At 45.2% G+C, this 19,135-nt stretch overlaps 1 protein-coding gene across 3 annotated transcripts; it reads right to left on the bottom strand.

Annotated features, from left to right (window-relative positions):
• Nucleotides 1–8,754: 8,754 nt before the first annotated feature.
• On the bottom strand, nucleotides 8,755–17,608 carry LOC121553197 (graves disease carrier protein-like). 3 transcript variants are annotated; one of them, XR_005997510.1, is made up of 10 exons: nucleotides 17,283–17,608; nucleotides 16,745–16,879; nucleotides 15,585–15,677; nucleotides 15,159–15,356; nucleotides 14,823–14,944; nucleotides 14,602–14,668; nucleotides 14,315–14,477; nucleotides 11,074–11,142; nucleotides 8,983–10,325; nucleotides 8,755–8,934 (listed from the first exon to the last, which is right to left on the bottom strand). XR_005997510.1 is itself a non-coding variant. In XM_041866197.1 (9 exons), the coding sequence occupies exons 2-9, from the start codon at nucleotides 16,839–16,841 to the stop codon at nucleotides 10,169–10,171; spliced, it is 966 nt and encodes a 321-aa protein (XP_041722131.1). In that variant the 5' UTR covers nucleotides 16,842–16,879; nucleotides 17,283–17,608; the 3' UTR covers nucleotides 8,755–10,168. The 3 variants fall into 3 exon arrangements, 1 of the variants encoding a protein (XP_041722131.1); XR_005997511.1 differs by having other exon boundaries at nucleotides 8,755–9,019; nucleotides 9,068–10,325; XM_041866197.1 differs by having other exon boundaries at nucleotides 8,755–10,325.
• Between the last annotated feature and the right edge of the window lie 1,527 nt (nucleotides 17,609–19,135).

Below are 19,135 nucleotides of genomic sequence, written 5' to 3'. Positions count from 1 at the left end.
AATTTCAACGATTTTACTGAGTTACAGTTCATATAAGGTAATCAGTCAATTGAAATAAATTAATTAGGCCTTAATCTATGGATTTCACATGACTGGGAAGGGGCGCAGCCATAGGTGGGCCTGGGAGGGCATAGGCCCAGTTTTTCTCCACAAAAGGGCTTTATTGCAGACAGAAATACTCCTCAGTTTCATCAGCTGTCCGAGTGGCTGGTCTCAGACGATCCCGCAGGTGAAGAAGCCGGAAGAGGAGGTCCTGGGCTGGCGTGGTTACACGTGGTCTGCGGTTGTGAGGCCGGTTGGACATACTGCCAAATTCTCTAAAACGACTTTGGAGGTGGCTTATGGTAGTGAAATGAACATTAAATTCTCTGGCAACAGCTCTGGTGGACATTCCTGCAGTCAGCATTCCAATTGCTTTTTGTGCGTATGGAACATTTCTGGGATCTTTTACTTCAGCTCATGAAACATGGGACCAACACTTTACATGTTGCGTTAATATTTTTGTTCAGTATGCGTTCTTCTCTCTCTTTCTCTTTGAGAAACCACAGACAGGCTTGAAGCAATATCCTGTTGATGTTGTCCTTAACCATAGATCTAGGATCAGTTTACTCTATCCCCAATCGTAACACTAAACATTAGGAGGATGAAACAATAGCTGGCAACTTCCTATTTCATAAGGCAACCTCACAATCTCTTTTAGCAAATAGTGGTCGCTGGCACCTTTGAGTATCTGAAATAATCCCCCCCCCCCTTCATTTTTTTTGTACTAGCACTGACTTTGCTGATAGCTACTTTATTGTGGAAAAATGTACCGGAACTTACTATGACTGAGACATGTGGTTGTCCCACCTAGCTCTCTTAAGATGAATGCACTAACTGTAATTCGCTCTGGATAAGAGCATCTGCTAAATGACTAAAATGCAAATATAATGGTTGCTGGCACTTTTAAGTATACAAAACATTAAGAACACCTGCTCTTTCCATGACAAAGACTAAACAGGTGAAAGCTATGATCCCTTATTGATGTCACTTATTGAATCCACTTCAATCAGTATAGATGAAGGGGAGGAGACAGGTTAAAGAAGGATATTTAAGCCTTGAGACAATTGATACATGGATTGTGTATGTGTGTAAGTGTGCCATTCAGAGGGTGAATGGGCAAGACAAAATATTGAAGTGCCTTTGAATGGGGTATGGTAGTAGGTGTCAGGCGCACCGGTTGTGTCAAGAACTGCAACGCTGCTGGGTTTTTCACGCCCAACAGTTTCCCGTGTGTATCAAGAATGGTTCACCACCCAACTTGACACAACTGTGGGAAGCATTGGAGTCAACATGTGCCAGCATCCCTGTGGAACGCTTTCGACACCTTGCAGAGTCCATGCCCCGACGAATTGAGGCTGTTCTGAGGGCAAAAGTGGGTGCAACTCAATATTAGGAAGGTGTTCCTAATGTTTTGTACACTCAGTGTATCCTAAGTATAAGTATATCATCAAGCAGAAAATTGTTGTGGCGTTATGTCCTACCCAGGACAAAGGGGACTCTGTATGTACTTATAAAAGCTTCTGAAAGTTATTAGTAAAAGGTTTTAGACATCATAAGATAACATAATCAAATCCACTTCCTCTCCCCATCTAAGTACCTACTTCTTCTGTTTGATGAAAACATCCCTGCGATGTTGGCTTCCTTACATTACATTATTTGGTTTCCAAATCATTGAGCAGCGTACACCTGTATAGGTCAGCTTACTATTCTGTGGATGCACCCACACAATCCGACACACTCACTACCACTTGGGTTCCAATGGAAACTTCCCAGATCAATATTCAACGAAATGATCAAATATCAGTATTTACACTTGACAGGGTTTCTTTTCCTAATGCTCCCAATGTACCAATACTAATGAGGGGTAGAGGGGAATAGGCCGTTTAGTATTATGTTCTAGATCCTGTAGGAGGGGGGAAACAGTGCTGAAGGAAATGCCGCTGTTTCAAAACGATTCAAGGAAACGGGTCTAATAGTGACTCCCTAAAAAAAACGCCACTTCGATACAAATGACTTTTCGTAGCATTTTTGCTAACCCTAGCCCTTCTCCTAACCTGCTGCACTAATTCTCCTAACGAAAAGTCGCAGCTGTATCGAAGTGGCGTGTTTTTAGGGAGTCCCAGGTCTAACATAGCCTGGTCCCAGAACTGATTGTGCCGTCTTGCAAATACAACATTACCATAGTAAACAGCAGATCTAAGACCAGGCTACGTTTAACATAGGAGGGCAGAGACAGTGAATACTCAGAAGGGTAGAGAGCAGGGCCCATATTCACAAAACCTTAAGAAGAAATGTCTTCTTAACTATATACTTATGAAAGTTAAGCAAAGTTGCTATTCCTCAAAAAGGTTCTTGGAAATGTTCTTAATTCCAAGATAGCTAAACCCTTGTCTTAAACTCAGGGCAGTGAGAGAAAAAGCTAATGAAAGCAATTGAACATGTTTTTCATCAACAGTGAATACTCAGAAAGGTAGAGAGCAGCTCTCTAGCCAGTCATTAATAGGGCTACACATATTTACCAGTCAAATCACGAGGTGACATCAGACAACAACAGGCAGTGTAGCCTGGTTTCAAGAAAATACATGCAAATATGGATTCCAACTACTTCACTGCAGGGTACAGAATGATATACTAATATACTTCCATAGAGGAGCAGGACTGTATGTGGTTTGGTTTGGTCTCTCACTCAGGATGCAGTTGCCCTAGAACAGTGGTTCCCAAACTGTGGGAGGGGTCGGCGGGTGGGGGGCGCTCGGGTCCGGCTTTCAGTTTACTCTTGAGTAGAATGCATAGGGTGCAATTTCCAAATTGGGTAGTGCATCATCAGTTTTCTTCTTGTCATATCAGTCATTGCATACCTTAGACAGCTATTTATAACAGAAATGTCCAGTTCAACTAGCCCATGCCAGCTAATGTTTTTTAGCTAGTTCTTTTTTTACCCATAGATTTTGCTGTAATGTTTGAGTCACTCAAATATCACATGAATACACATTAGACATGACAAACTGTGTAGAATTGCAGGAAATAAGGTTTAAACATCCAACATTTTCTCTCTGGCAACAAGAGGAGTGTGAACAGTTTGTCATAAACAGTGTTTGTGCCCATAGAAATAGACGTGGGGTGCGAGATGTTCCCCAATGCTGGAAGGGGGGCTCGAGTGAAAAGGTTTGGGAACCCTGGCCCTAGACAGTCATCTAAAGTCAGTCTTGTATGGATTGGATTGGCGGATGGTAGTCTCATAAACCCATACCCTAGACTCTCTTGGTAACTTCGAAAAGGGAAATCAAATTGTTCCTGGGAGGGTCCTCTTCAACTCTCCCAACAAATTATGAGGCAGACATGCCAGAACGTTGTGATTCGAAACCAAAAGTCTGGTTTTAGTGAAGGTAGTTGATGCAAACTAGCCACTTGTGAAATGCACTCATTAAAAATAACCTCAGTGATCTCCATTTTATTAGCTACTATTTTGTGTCTGGGTGATGTGATGTGGGCAACCAGCGGATAAGGCAGAAGACATAGTTCCTCTATGCCAAACTGACGTTCAATTACACACAGATGTGTTCAGCCGGAACATTGGCACATTATGGGAAACAACCCGTTTGTCTAGAGCGTACCTCAAGCCACGGAGGAATGGAGAAGCTCGATCATGTCCGGTTAACTCAGAGACGTTACGCAGCGATCTAATCTCAAAGTTACAGACAGTTGTGTGTAAAGCACAGGGCAGGACACCACCCACAGTGGTCCTACTAGGGGGAACTGTAAAGCACAGGGCAGGACACCACCCACAGTGGTCCTACTAGGGGGAACTGTAAAGCACAGGGCAGGACACCACCCACAGTGGTCCTACTAGGGGGAACTGTAAAGCACAGGGCAGGACACCACCCACAGTGGTCCTACTAGGGGGAACTGTAAAGCACAGGGCAGGACACCACCCACAGTGGTCCTACTAGGGGGAACTGTAAAGCACAGGGCAGGACACCACCCACAGCGGTCCTACTAGGGGAACTGTAAAGCACAGGGCAGGACACCACCCACAGCGGTCCTACTAGGGGGAACTGTAAAGCACAGGGCAGGACACCACCCACAGTGGTCCTACTAGGGGGAACTGTAAAGCACAGGGCAGGACACCACCCACAGCGGTCCTACTAGGGGGAACTGTAAAGCACAGGGCAGGACACCAACACCCACAGCGGTCCTACTAGGGGGAACTGTAAAGCACAGGGCAGGACACCACCCACAGTGGTCCTACTAGGGGGAACTGTAAAGCACAGGGCAGGACACCACCCACAGCAGTCCTACTAGGGGGAACTGTAAAGCACAGGGCAGGACACCACCCACATCAGTCCTACTAGGGGGAACTGTAAAGCACAGGGCAGGACACCACCCACATCAGTCCTACTAGGGGGAACTGTAAAGCACAGGGCAGGACACCACCCACAGCAGTCCTACTAGGGGGAACTGTAAAGCACAGGGCAGGACACCACCCACAGCAGTCCTACTAGGGGGAACTGTAAAGCACAGGGCAGGACACCACCCACAGCAGTCCTACTAGGGGGAACTGTAAAGCACAGGGCAGGACACCACCCACAGCAGTCCTACTAGGGGGAACTGTAAAGCACAGGGCAGGACACCACCCACAGCAGTCCTACTAGGGGGAACTGGAGTGGAGACTGCAACATAATAACAGGTTTAGCCTACATATTCAAATGATATATTTATGTAAATTAGACCACCAAATCAGAAGTACCGTATGAGAAATAAGAGCCTTTATATTGACTCAATAAAGACAACATTTTAGTGCAATTCTGATCTTCTTTCATTTATAAAAGCAGAACAATTGACAAGAATTGATGCATAAATGACAAATGTAATTTTTTTTCATTGTTCAGTAGTTCCCAACAAATGATTTCCCTTTCAGACAAAACCAAAATTCCTTCTCTGATATATTGTTAGAATATCATCATTACAAACATTTATCATAAATAGACAGATCTGAAGACAGGGTAGTTCTAGCCTGGCTACACCAGACATAACGCTGTACTCACCATTGTCCATACGGTAAGGTGAACACAGTGTTTAGTCTGTTTTAACCAGGCTAGGATAGTTCATGTGTAGACTACCGTCAGGTTACATTGAGCAGCAGTGAGTTGATTTGTTCTCTTCAGGCCTGAATCCTGACAAGGTTTGACTCAATTCCATTTCAATTCAGCAGGTAAACCGACATTTCAATTCCAATTATCGTCATTGCTTTCAATGAGGATAATTGGAATTGGGATTTCAGTTTACTTCCTGAATTGAAATGGAATTGACCCTAACCCTGATACATGCAAATAACTTGGACTTTTTTGTAAACCACGTAATGATGTAAATGGAGATTTACATTAACATTTGAGTTACAAGCGTAGATCTTAAGTAAGGACTTCAGCCCGTAGCGTTTCAATAGCATAGTTTAGGCCTACAGAATAAACACATTAATACATTCAACACAAACATCACAGGTGCTCCACTTATCAATGCAATCAATCTCACTCTAACTAAATACAATTACTGAGACAATCATGTCTTAAACCCATGATAGGATTCACAAAACAGTTTCAACAGGGTCACGTTCAGTAGCCACCTCAATGGGATGAAACGCTTTGAAACAAAAAAGAAGGAGATGCTACCTCAATCTGTAATTTGCATTTGACAAAATGTTTTCTCCCCCGTTTACACTGCTGAACACAACCCTGGTTTCAGTCAACTAAGCACTATTGCATAAAGTTTCCTAGTGCCAAAATAACAAATATTGTACAAAAGACCATAGAGAATAGAGTCTGAGCATCGATGAGATTGGCTTAGAGGTGTAGGCTAAGGGCTTAGCTGCCGTACCATGGGTGGGCTGGGAGAAATCATCGGTAAACCTTTCCATAGGAGAGGTTTGCATTGGGACAGAGCAGCAGTGCTCCAAAGAGAGTATGGCCTCTCTTTTATAGCACTGTAACATACATGCAAGTACTCCCTCCTGTGTTGCTTGGCATTCATGTATCCACCATCTTTGAAAGTTTGAGGGTGCATCTCAATAGTTTAAAAGAAAGTGGCTTACTCTCCTCAAGAGGACCACAATGGAAACAAGTCTTTCAACTTTATTGTGATTATATCGTCGACAGTTTATGGTATGTATCTGTTGCCAGGTGTACATTTTTTGATGTATTTTAAATTGTCCACTAAAACAAAATAAAATCATCTCCATTTCCTACCCTTCATCTGCACCGATCTGAAAACACAGGATGGGTGAAAGCAGTATGGAAGCTGCCTACCCGGAAGTAGCTTTTACCTATCCAGCTCGTTCAGCGCAGCTGAAGGAAAGCAGATTGGGAAAGGAAGTGAGTTTAGACTATTGAGACCAACTCTTAGATGTACATATGATTCTTATGACTTCCTACTTCCATCCTTTGGCTTAACAAGATAAGAACAGGGCCATAGTCATCATGACAACACATGGACTAATCAGATTACAGAAATCTCTGTAGTAGTGGGTATGAAGGCTTTGTATATGGCCTCGTTATTGTTATTTTATTGTGTTACTATTTTTCCTTTAGTTTATTTAGCACATTTTTTCATACTTTTTTAAAACTCTGCATTGTTGGTTAAGGGCTTGTAAGTAAGTATTTCACGGTAAGGCCAACACCTGTTGTATTCGGCGCATGTGACAAATATATTTGTATTTGATTTTGATTCACCATGGTAATGCAAGTCCAGTTACACGCAGGGCAGGCTACAGACTGTTGTTGTGGGTAAATTTATTACGGACTCATCGCTGACACCTTGTCGCCACACAGTCACACTACACTTCCACAAATAAACAAAAGAGCCAAAGGCTCCCAAGTGCTGCTGCTTAAATTATATAGCACCTCTTACATAGGATAAATGTAATAACTTGTTTGAATTTTTATACTAGTGTCTAGATTTCAGTAGCTGACAAACTCTTTCAACACACACCTGAACACAGGAAATGTAGACTGAAAGGAAATACAACATACGTTAAGAACCACCGCTGTCAGTCCATACATCACTTCATAGTCATCTCACAAGAACAATGTCAAAACCAGTCTTCTGGTAGGTAACTTTCTCAAAATTCCAACATGTTCCATTTTGATCCTGTACCTGGGATTTCTGGGAAACCTGGGCATTTTGGGAAAGTTTAATTTTGCAACCCTATTGGATACTAGTCCCTCGGACTCTCTCATAGACAAAAATCTTGATCAATTCAAAATCCTCCAGGTAGATACACACCATCATTAGAATGAGACATAACTGTTTCTGCACGCTACAATACTACATCACTGCTTTTCCTTCACTCTGCGGTCCAACTCATCCCAAACCAACTCTCCTTCTTGGTCAAATAGCCCTTACACAGCCTGGAGATGTGTTGGGTCATTGTCCTGTTGAAAAACAAATGATTGTCCCATTAAGCCCAAACCAGATGGGATGGCATATCGCTGCAGAATGCTGTGGTAGCCATGCTGGTTAAGTGTGCCTTGAATTCTAAATAAATCACAGACAGTGTTACCAGCAAAGCACCCCCACACCATCCCCTCCATGCTTCACGGTGGGAACCAAACATACAGAGATCATCCGTTCACCTACTCTGCGTCTCACAAAGACAGATTTGGACTCATCAGACCAAAGGACAGATTTCCACCGGTCTAATGTCCACTGCTCGTGTTTCTTGGCCCAAGCAAGTCTCTTCTTCTTATTGGTGTCCTTTAGTAGTGGTTTCTTTGCAGCAATTCAACCATGAAGGCCTGATTCACACTGTCTCCTCTGAACAGTTGATGTTGAGATGTGTCTGTTACTTGAACTCTGTGAAGCATTTATTTGGACTGCAATTTCTGAGGCTAGTAACTAATGAACTTATCCTCTGCAGCAGAGGTAAATCTGGTGGCTAGTTTCATCATAGCGCTTGATGGTTTTTGCGACTGCACTTGAAGAAACTTTCAAAGTTCTTGAAATTTTCCGGATTGACTGACCTTCATGTCTTAATGTAATGATGGACTGTCGTTTCTCTTTGCTTATTTGAGCTGTTCTTGCCATAATATGGACTTGGTATTTTACCAAATAGGGCTATCTTCTGTATACCAACCCTACCTTGTCACAACACAACTGATTGGCTCAAACGCATTAAGGAAAGAAATTCCACAAATTAACTTTTATCAAGGCACACCTGTTAATTAAAATGCATTCAAGGTGACTCCCTCATGAAGCTGGTTGAGAGAATGCCAAGAGTGTGCAAAGCTGTCATCAAGACTCTGAAATATATTTTGATTTGTTTAACACTTTTTTGGTTACTACATGATTCCATATGTGTTATTTCATAGTTTTTATGTCTTCACTATTATTCTACAATGTAGAAAATAGTAAAAATAAAGAAAAACCCTGGATAAGTAGGTGTGTCCAAACTTTTGACTGGCACTGTATATATACACTACCAGTCAGAAGTTTGGACACACCTACTCATTCAAGGGTTTTTCTTTATTTTAGCTATTTTTTACGAGCCCTGAATGCTGATTGGACAACAGCCATGGTATGACAAAACATTTATTTTTACTGCTCTAATTACGTTGGTAACCAGTTTATAGTAGCAATAAGGCACCTCGGAGGTTTGTGGTATATTGCCAATATACCACGGCTAAGGGCTGTATCCAGGCCGTCTGCGTTGCGTCGTGCATAAGAGCAGCCATTAGCCGTGGTATATTGGCCATATACCACACCCCCTCGGGCCTTATTGCTTAATTATATAATACACATCATTGGTCTATTGGTTATGCAGGTAGAAGATTGGGAAAGTGCACAGAGGCACAACAGACAAACAGCAGCAGGTATACAACAACAAGGCATTTGGCTCCAAACCTGCACCATAGACAAGAGGCAGACTACACACTGAAACCTGAATCTAACCTGCACCATAGACAAGAGGCAGACTACACACTGAAACCTGAATCTAACCTGCACCATAGACAAGAGGCAGACTACACACTGAAACCTGAATGGACGCTTTAACACACACACGCGTCAATACCAAAGACAACACTCCTACAGAGACACACCTTTTAAACTGCATTGGGTGAACAAATTAGAAAGCAAACCTGTTTCGATGTTGGACAATAAGACTTTTTGGGGGTGTATATAAAAACATTTTGATGTTCAGTTTTGAACAAACTGATATGATGTGGGATTTATCATTGGGATTCTATTAAACAGGCTGCTCAAAAAGCACAGTTCTGTGTTCAACACAAGCTTGGGGAGAGTGTTTCTTTATTCTCATAAAATGTATGATAGTTGTCCTAGAATCGGGACTCTTATAACTGACATATTGCACATTTAAATCCTTGTCTCATTGATTTATGTGTCTAGATTTGTACTCACAACAGTGTCAGGTAGGTACATGAGGAAAAGAAGACCTCCGTTTGGATAAGCCAGATTGTCCGGTGTGACTTTCCCCTCCTTCATTGGTTGGGTGACTTCTTAGGAGCGGGTGGTGGGGTAGGATGGGGGGCAGTGTACAGAATTGGGATGCTATGGCATTACCAACAAGTGTTGTTAGGGGTTCATTGCCCATAGCCACCCATTGAAGCGGAGGAAGTCATTGTCCATAGGTATCCATGGCAATAGTTGCCGGTGTGTTGTCCAAAGCCAAGCCACAGGTTGGGCGGTTTCAGCACAACATTATAAGAGGTGGAGAGAGAGTCACAGGAGCCGGCACAGACATGGGCACTGGATTGGCACTGCCATGGGGTCCAGTGCCTAGCCTTCCTCTGCTTTCCGACTGGGGTAAAGAGCGACTAGGGTCAGCTCGGCTCCAGTGGCTGAGCCACAATGGCCTCCTCTGGTAGCAAGGGTCAATACCTCCGAATGGAAGCCGGCCTCTTTAAAACTGAAAACATTTACTAGGGCAAATCTAATAGCCAATATTCCCTTAACATTTCAGAACATATAGCCCCAGCGAACGCTCTCGGTCAGGCTGTTTTGAGATATAGACAGCTGCTAGGGATCTTTCTAAATGTTTCAGAACGTTTATCCCCAGTGAACGTGCCTCAGTCCGGCTATGCAGAGATGAAGGGTGAAGGTGGATGGGGAGGGTCAGCTAGTTGAGGTGGAGGGTTTGCTTCATCAACTCATAGGTGGTGAAGGCCACAGCCTGAGAGGGCACACAGCGGATGTAGTTGAGAGACAGGCCTCTGTACAGACCCTTCTTCACCCCATACTGACTGTATACATACTGCAGAGTCTTGGTCAGGGTACTGTAGAGGGAGATAAGTGGAAGACTAAAAAGTTATGCTTTATTTTACAGCGCTTACCAGAAAACGTATTTATCAATTACATTTTAATATGTTAATTACATAATAATAAAACATTGCTTCAACAAGATAAAAATCTGTTAAAGATGTTTGGAACAGGATATTCTGCCAGTGCCAGTCTGTTTGTGCCTTCTAAACCCCCACAACTGAGCTGGTTAATACAGACACAGACATACACACAGGCTCGGGACTGACATCATCTGACACACAAGCCCTCACTTTATGGAGTAGAACATAGAGTAAGACTGTTGAGTTACTGAGTGAGGAGTTCTGTCAGTCCCGAGTGAGGAGTTCTGTCAGTCCCGAGTGAGGAGTTCTGTCAGTCCCGAGTGAGGAGTTCTGTCAGTCCCGAGTGAGGAGTTCTGTCAGTCCCGAGTGAGGAGGTTGTCTAGTAAGTCATTACGGAGTGTCAGATGGTGGAGTAATTCTACTGACACGGTGCAGCAGGGTGAACTGTGAAAGGCATGATTGGTATGCTGTAGTCGTCTGGAGGACCAAACAGGGCTTAGGACTCAATAATACCCACACTCCTATTGCCACGCGGTTTTTCTATTCAAACAGGGTCCTTTTGCCTTTCAGATCATAATACATCAGATGATATGTGCAGGGGTACCTGATCCTAGGTCAGTACATACTTTTTTTTAATACGAGCCCTGGGTTTGGAGAGGAAGGGTTAAATGGTGCCACTTACCGACATTTGTCAGATTCAGGAAGCACCACTCCTAACTGCATCCTTCTCCTGGCAACATCCAGAGGATAGCTGGGAGAGGAGCCGGAGAAGAGATGAGAAGAGATGGGGGGGAACAGGGAGAGGAGAAGAGATGGGGGGAACAGGGAGAGGAGAAGAGATGGGGGGAACAGGGAGAGGAGAAGAGATGGGGGAAACAGGGAGAGGAGAAGAGATGGGGGAACAGGGAGAGAGATGGGGCAGGGAGAGGAGAAGAGATGGGGGAACAGGGAGAGGAGAAGGAGAAGAGGGAACAGGGAGAGGAGATGGAGAAGAGATGGGGGGAACAGGGAGAGGAGAAGAGATGGGGGGAACAGGGAGAGGAGAAGAGATGGGGGAACAGGGAGAGGAGAAGAGATGGGGGAACAGGGAGAGGAGAAGAGATGGGGGAACAGGGAGAGGAGATGGAGAAGAGATGGGGGGAACAGGGAGAGGAGATGGAGAAGAGATGGGGGAACAGGGAGAGGAGATGGAGAAGAGATGGGGGGAACAGGGAGAGGAGATGGAGAAGAGATGGGGGGAACAGGGAGAGGAGAAGAGATGGGGGAACAGGGAGAGAAGAGATGGGGGAACAGGGAGAGGAGAAGAGATGGGGGAACAGGGAGAGGAGATGATGGAGAAGAGATGGGGGAACAGGGAGAGGAGAAGAGATGGGGGAACAGAGAGAGGTGATGGAGAAGAGATGTGGGGAACAGGGAGAGGAGATGGAGAAGAGATGGGGGGAACAGGGAGAGGAGAAGAGATGGGGGAACAGGGAGAGGAGAAGAGATGGGGGAACAGGGAGAGGAGAAGAGATGGGGAACAGGGAGAGGAGAAGAGATGGGGGAACAGGGAGAGGAGAAGAGATGGGGGAACAGGGAGAGGAGATGGAGAAGAGATGGGGGGAACAGGGAGAGGAGATGGAGAAGAGATGGGGGGAACAGGGAGAGGAGAAGAGATGGGGGGAACAGGGAGAGGAGAAGAGATGGGGGAACAGGGAGAGGAGATGGAGAAGAGATGGGGGGAACAGGGAGAGGAGAAGAGATGGGGTTGGAGAGGACATGGAGAAGAGATGTGGGGAACAGGGAGAGGAGTTGGAAAATAGATGGGGGGAACAGGGAGAGGAGATGGAGAAGAGATGGGGGAACAGGGAGAGGAGAAGAGATGGGGGAACAGGGAGATGGAGAAGAGATGTGGGGGACAGGGAGAGGAGTTGGAAAATAGATGGGGGAACAGGGAGAGGAGATGGAGAAGAGATGGGGAACAGGAGAGGAGATGGAGAAGAGATGGGGGAACAGGGAGAGGAGAAGAGATGGGGAACAGGGAGATGGAGAAGAGATGGGGGAACAGGGAGAGGAGACGGAGAAGAGATGGGGGGAACAGGGAGAGAAGACGGAGAAGAGATGGGGGGAACATGGAGAGGAGAAGAGATGGGGGGAACATGGAGAGGAGAAGAGATGGGGGGAACAGGGAGAGGAGTAGAGATGGGGGGAACAGGGAGAGGAGTAGAGATGGGGGGAACAGGGAGATGGAGAAGAGATGGGGGGAACATGGAGAGGAGACGGAGAAGAGATGGGGGAACAGGGAGAGGAGATGGAGAAGAGATGGGGGGAACAGGGAGAGGAGACGGAGAAGAGATGGGGGGAACATGGAGAGGAGAAGAGATGGGGGAACAGGGAGAGGAGAAGAGATGGGGGGAACAGGGAGAGGAGTAGAGATGGGGGGAACAGGGAGATGGAGAAGAGATGGGGGAACATGGAGAGGAGAAGAGATGGGGGAACAGGGAGAGGAGTAGAGATGGGGGAACAGGGAGATGGAGAAGAGATGGGGGGAACATGGAGAGGAGACGGAGAAGAGATGGGGGAACAGGGAGAGGAGATGGAGAAGAGATGTGGGGAACATGGAGAGGAGACGGAGAAGAGATGGGGGGAACAGGGAGATGAGAAGAGATGGGGGGAACATGGAGAGGAGAAGAGATGGGGGAACAGGGAGAGGAGAAGAGATGGGGAACAGGGAGAGGAGAAGAGATGGGGGAACAGGGAGAGGAGACGAGATGGGGGAACAGGGAGAGGAGATGGAGAAGAGATGGGGGGAACAGGGAGAGGAGAAGAGATGGGGGGAACAGGGAGAGGAGAAGAGATGGGGGGAACAGGGAGAGGAGAAGAGATGGGGGAACAGGGAGAGGAGATGGAGAAGAGATGGGGGGAACAGGGAGAGGAGATGAAGAAGAGATGGGGGAACAGGGAGAGGAGAAGAGATGGGGGGAACAGGGAGAGGAGTTGGAAAATAGATGGGGGGAACAGGGAGAGGAGATGGAGAAGAGATGGGGGAACAGGGAGAGGAGAAGAGATGGGGGGAACAGGGAGATGGAGAAGAGATGTGGGGAACAGGGAGAGGAGTTGGAAAATAGATGGGGGGAACAGGGAGAGGAGATGGAGAAGAGATGGGGAACAGGGAGAGGAGATGGAGAAGAGATGGGGGGAACAGGGAGAGGAGAAGAGATGGGGGAACAGGGAGATGGAGAAGAGATGGGGGGAACAGGGAGAGGAGACAGAGAAGAGATGGGGGAACAGGGAGAGGAGATGGAGAAGAGATGGGGGGGAACATGGAGAGGAGACGGAGAAGAGATGGGGGGAACATGGAGAGGAGACGGAGAAGAGATGGGGGGAACATGGAGAGGAGACGGAGAAGAGATGGGGGGAACATGGAGAGGAGAAGAGATGGGGGGAACAGGGAGAGGAGTAGAGATGGGGGGAACAGGGAGATGGAGAAGAGATGGGGGGAACATGGAGAGGAGACAGAGAAGAGATGGGGGGAACAGGGAGAGGAGATGGAGAAGAGATGTGGGGAACATGGAGAGGAGACGGAGAAGAGATGGGGGGAACAGGGAGAGGAGAAGAGATGGGGGGAACATGGAGAGGAGAAGAGAAGGGGGAACAGGGAGAGGAGAAGAGATGGGGGAACAGGGAGAGGAGAAGAGATGGGGGGAACATGGAGAGGAGACGGAGAAGAGATGGGGGAACAGGGAGAGGAGATGATGGAGAAGAGATGGGGGAACAGGGAGAGGAGATGGAGAAGAGATGGGGGGACAGGGAGAGGAGATGGAGAAGAGATGTGGGGAACAGGGAGAGGAGATGGAGAAGAGGGGACCATCCAATCAATCAACCAACCCTCCACAGAGCAGTTGGTCTTTAAAACCAATCAATCCATCAGTTAATCAACCTACGATATGGTCTGTGCGATAGCTCCGGCCACCCCTCCACAGAGCAGGTTGACGTGGGTCTTCAGAACCAGCACCTCTGGGTTGTCTGAGGACGGTCGTCCCAGTATCTCTGGGAAGTGGACCAGACCCAGACTCTTCAACGTGCCGAAGGTAAAGAACGAGAACCCTGGAGGGAGAGAGGGGGAGAGAGAGAGAGAGAGAGAGAGAGAGGACAAAATAAATGAGGCCCACAATGAACTCAAAGAAAGTTATTCACAACACTGTGTGTGTGTGTGTTCATGCATGCTCACCTGCATATGGAGCCATGCCTATAAGGGTTGGGATCAGTCCCTTGTAGAAGCCAGGGATGCCTCCTTCCTTTAAAAATAAAATAAAAACACCAGCACTGAGCGTCAGTTAATGATAAACACAAACACAGGAGAGAAACCTGCTCACCGCTCTCAGGTAACAGGTTGAATGTGAAACTCAGAGACAAACAAAGGGACAGGTTAGAACAAATGAAATAGCATACCTTTAGGTATATGGTCTGGAAGGCATTTCCGATGCCCGTGTAGCGATGGTGTCCTTTTACCTGGTAAGCCAGACGGACTCTGATCACGTCCAGAGGGTACGTACATATCACTGCTGTCATCCCTGAGCAACACAACAACAACAACATGGTCAGATAAAATATACTCAACAACAACTGTTGTTGTTTTGTTGAAACTATTGTGGAGACTATTGTTGTGGGAAAATAACCAGGAGTGAGGAAGTATCTTCTCTGCATTTTATAGGCCTCCTTTAGTCTTTTCTGGATTCTCCCTCCCTGCCGTGAAAGAGGCCATTTTCACCACTGATCTTCTCTCACCTGCCATAGAACCGGCCATGAGCCTGTGGATGTGTCCAGAGATGCCCAGCTGTTTACTGAGTATCTTCTTGTATTTATCAAAGGCCATGAACTGGATAGCTCCATAAGGGAATATCCTGACCATCATGGCCCCATTGCCTTTATAAAGCCCCAGGTAACCCTCCTTCTTTGGCACGGCACGGAAAGTAGCTACCACACCTAGAGGAGAGAGAGCGAAGGAGAGAAATAAGCAAGAGATAATTGTGTGGAGGGATGTCATGGTTTAGTTTCCGCTGCAACCAAGAGAAGAAGAAAAATAAATCTCAGATTTATATGGGAGGGGAGGGGGGGATACACGAGTGACACTGACAAACCAACTGACAGACAGACAGACATGTTTACATGTTCAGTAACACTTCCATTGCAGCAGAGTTATCCAGACCTTACCCAGGTCTTTGTAGTGGGGACTGTGGGCTTGCAGTAAGATCTTCACTCTGTCCAGAGGAGCGATGGTAGATTTGGCACAGCATCCTGCTACACCTAAACCCACCCAGACAGATACAGACACCCTTAACATGAGCATATCTGGGCTGGACTAAGTAAAATAAAGATTCAATTAATCTGCAGATAATTATCTGTTAGATGAGAGTTTGCTCAACCAAGAACCTAGACACGTTAGTTTGGATAAGTGCATATTACATCACTTTGGACAGGTAATGGGGTTTCTTTCCATGTTCAACATCTGACTAATAAGACAAACTTAGCTACAGATAGTGCAGAGTAACAGCACCAATATAACTGGCAGATGGATGATGATGATGCACTAACAGTTTTAACAACAGACCTTTGACCACCGTCCTGTGGCTTCTCCAGGCACTGTATCTATATTTGTACATAAATAAAAACCTGCACATTCAGTGCCAGTTTCCCTAACCTAGATTAAAGCTGGAATCCGTCTGTTTATGCCACAAACAACAAACACTGTTTCTTTCCCTCGGATATCATTGCACGCAATTTTTTTTTACCAGAATGCTGGATGCCCTTCTCCTCTGTTTCATCAACAAAACAAAAACAATAACAATTGCACTGGGAGTGAACAGAGGTGCTGTTTCACCTTATGCTGACTGAACAGAGGTGCTGTTTCACCTTATGCTGACTGAACAGAGGTGCTGTTTCACCTTATGCTGACTGAACAGCGGTGCCGTTTCCATTTATGTGGATTTCAGCTTTAAGTGTAGTCCTTGGACTAAAATGGACTTTCAGAAAATAATCTCCAGTGAGCAGCTTTTTAATCCAGGTCCAAGACAAGTCAGCTTATTCTGGGTCTGTGAAACCTACCCACAAACTCACTATACCTATGTCGCTCTGCCAAGGTCTAGATGTTTAAGTTGTCAGAACTCTGTAGACCTATACCCATTTCTTTTCTGGATCTCTGGTGAGGTTTACCCACTAATTTAGATGATAGTAGTCCGTTATCACTGGATGAATTGCCTGCACACCATGCAGCTCATCAGAACCAGGGTTTGTGTCACTGGATGTGTACTACTGTATGCTCTGTATTGTATTTCTGCATTATTATCACTAGTGAAGTCTGCAGCCGCCCTTACCTCCAGCTACGAAGGAGCGGACAAAGTGATAGTCCCCCTGAGTGTGGTTGGGGATCACAGGACGACCACGGGTTGAGACTGCAGCCTCCGTTTCCATGATGTGTGTGTTCAATCAGGACCCTAATACATCCATAACTATGCAAAGAAAAAAACAACAGTTACATAATTACATTCCTACCCAGCATTAAAGGACAACACTCGACGTCATCATCATCAATATACTGACATTCTGCCTTGCCTTAGAGGCACATAATGATGTGAGGCATAACGTTGTAAGCTGTTGATCACTGAAACAATGTATAATCAAGACATAGTTTGGTTAGCTACTAGCTGGCTAGTCACGTATCAAAACAATGAATAGCTAGTAGTAGCTAGCGGTCATTGAAGTCGAGCTATCGTGCTACCGTTACTCGCAGATTAACATTAACGTTAGCTAGCCAACTAAGTTAGCTACAATTTCCAATCTCTACTATTGAATGGACTGACTCACAGTTCAATCGACTGTTGCTGTAATAATAACTTATATTAGCCATCTTACCCACTGCAAGGCCAACATTGTCAGATGAACAAACGTTGCACAACGGAGCTATCTCGCTAGTGGGTGCATTAGCATTTGCAGGCAGCCTCCGTCGCTTCCTGATTCCCCAAACAAACCTGCCTAGCAGAGACAACCTCACCGAGCGACCAGGGTGAGTTCGGTTTCCGGTCACTATTTTTGCGAGAAATGCGTAGCTAAAGAATAGCCAAACATGATTAGACAAACAGCAATAAAAAAACAGGTTGCTACCGGTTAAATTGATGTATGAAGGGTTAAGGCACGTGTTTTTACGATCACCAACAACTAGTGCCCTTCCTGTGCACAGATCGAGAGTGTCGCACTGTTCCATGCGAATGACGTCATTGATAAATAATAAAAATGGCATAATTAAACCATAAATGTGTCAATTAATAATAACATGTCAACAACTGCCTAAGCACTTTATAATTTGCTACATATAGGGTCATATAGCACTTGTGTGGAGCAGGTTAGTGTTTTTAAAGGTGTTATTATTTCACAGTTGTAAAACATGTTTTTAAAGGTGTTATTATTACACAGTTGTAAACCATACAGAATATGAAGCAAAACATCAGCTTGTTTAAGGTTGTCTAGGGTTTGAAGTAGTTTGATAGTAGTTTGATACCTCTACTCATTAGAGAATGTAGACAAATACTCCATTCCAGATTTTCCCAATGACCCAGAGCTGAGTTGACTCGAGACGGTAGGTCGCGTCTGGGAGAGGAGGGAGAGAGGGCTTCCCCGAATGGATTGACACAAGAAGGATTTACGCTTTAAATTGTGTTTTATTCAGTATGGCTATATACGTGTTTGATAAAAACAGTATTGGTAGATTGTGTCAATGTATCAGCGTTGTAAAGAAGAGCTACTAACCAGCCATATTTCCGAGTGAAACCAATACAATGATCGTCAGTGTCTATCAGGACTGGAATATTATTAGCAATTCAGACAGTGCAACTGTCGCTCTGGTATGTAAAGTATTTGAGCTGTCTTTTAAAGTCAACGTGTAAATAAAATCTAAACCAACAACACTTATCTTATTTGTGACATTCACGAATAGCTTAGTCAGCCATCCAATGCCACGAGTGTCAAATAGTCGATATTTTTCGGACATTCGGTCAAGTGCAAGAAAATCTACTCGACGCGGCAAAAAGTGTTGCAAGCTGGTTACAACATTGTAATTACGCTTCCGTCTGAAACTCGTGCAGAAAAAAAAGTAGGCCGCAAGCCAAGTCCGGTGTTGTTTGGCAGCCTATACTTTTTAAAGGGCTTCACTTCTGCCTTTTAACTGTTAAATGGCTTAGCCTAAATATAAAATAAATACCGCCGCCATGCTGAAGCAGAAGGAGCTTTGGATATTTTAGCATATTGATTAATAGTAAAAATATATTATTGATATTGCAATGAATCATTTATTTATAGGAAAGTTATTGTGTAATCTGTTAACTACATGGTAATAAGCATGTCTCTACTTCACGGATCATTGCTTTGACAAGGTGTTGTAAACTGTTTTGTCGGATAGGCCAAATACGGAGCGTATTTGGCCTGGCAGGCCCAGCGCCATTCCTTCCGTTAAAGGGACACAGTAGGGAAAACTGCAGTAGCCTACAGTGGGCTCACAAGGCGAGTTTATTGAACATGATCAGTTGAAAGTGAAAGACGGCTGGTAACTCGATAATCTTTAACACTATACAACTAACGCATTTAGTTACACCTGATACCTCATACACGTTCTATTTGCATAGTCACACACTTCATTTCCTGAATGCAACACCATGCAATTCAAGATTTCTAAACATCTGCTACAAATTATACAATTGGGTTCTATTATACCC

The sequence above is a fragment of the Coregonus clupeaformis genome, chromosome 37 (genome assembly GCF_020615455.1).
Source record: "Coregonus clupeaformis isolate EN_2021a chromosome 37, ASM2061545v1, whole genome shotgun sequence".
Classification (NCBI taxonomy): Eukaryota; Metazoa; Chordata; class Actinopteri; order Salmoniformes; family Salmonidae; genus Coregonus; species Coregonus clupeaformis.
Note: the sequence above shows the minus strand (reverse complement) of the source record. Positions and strands in the feature narration are given on the sequence as shown.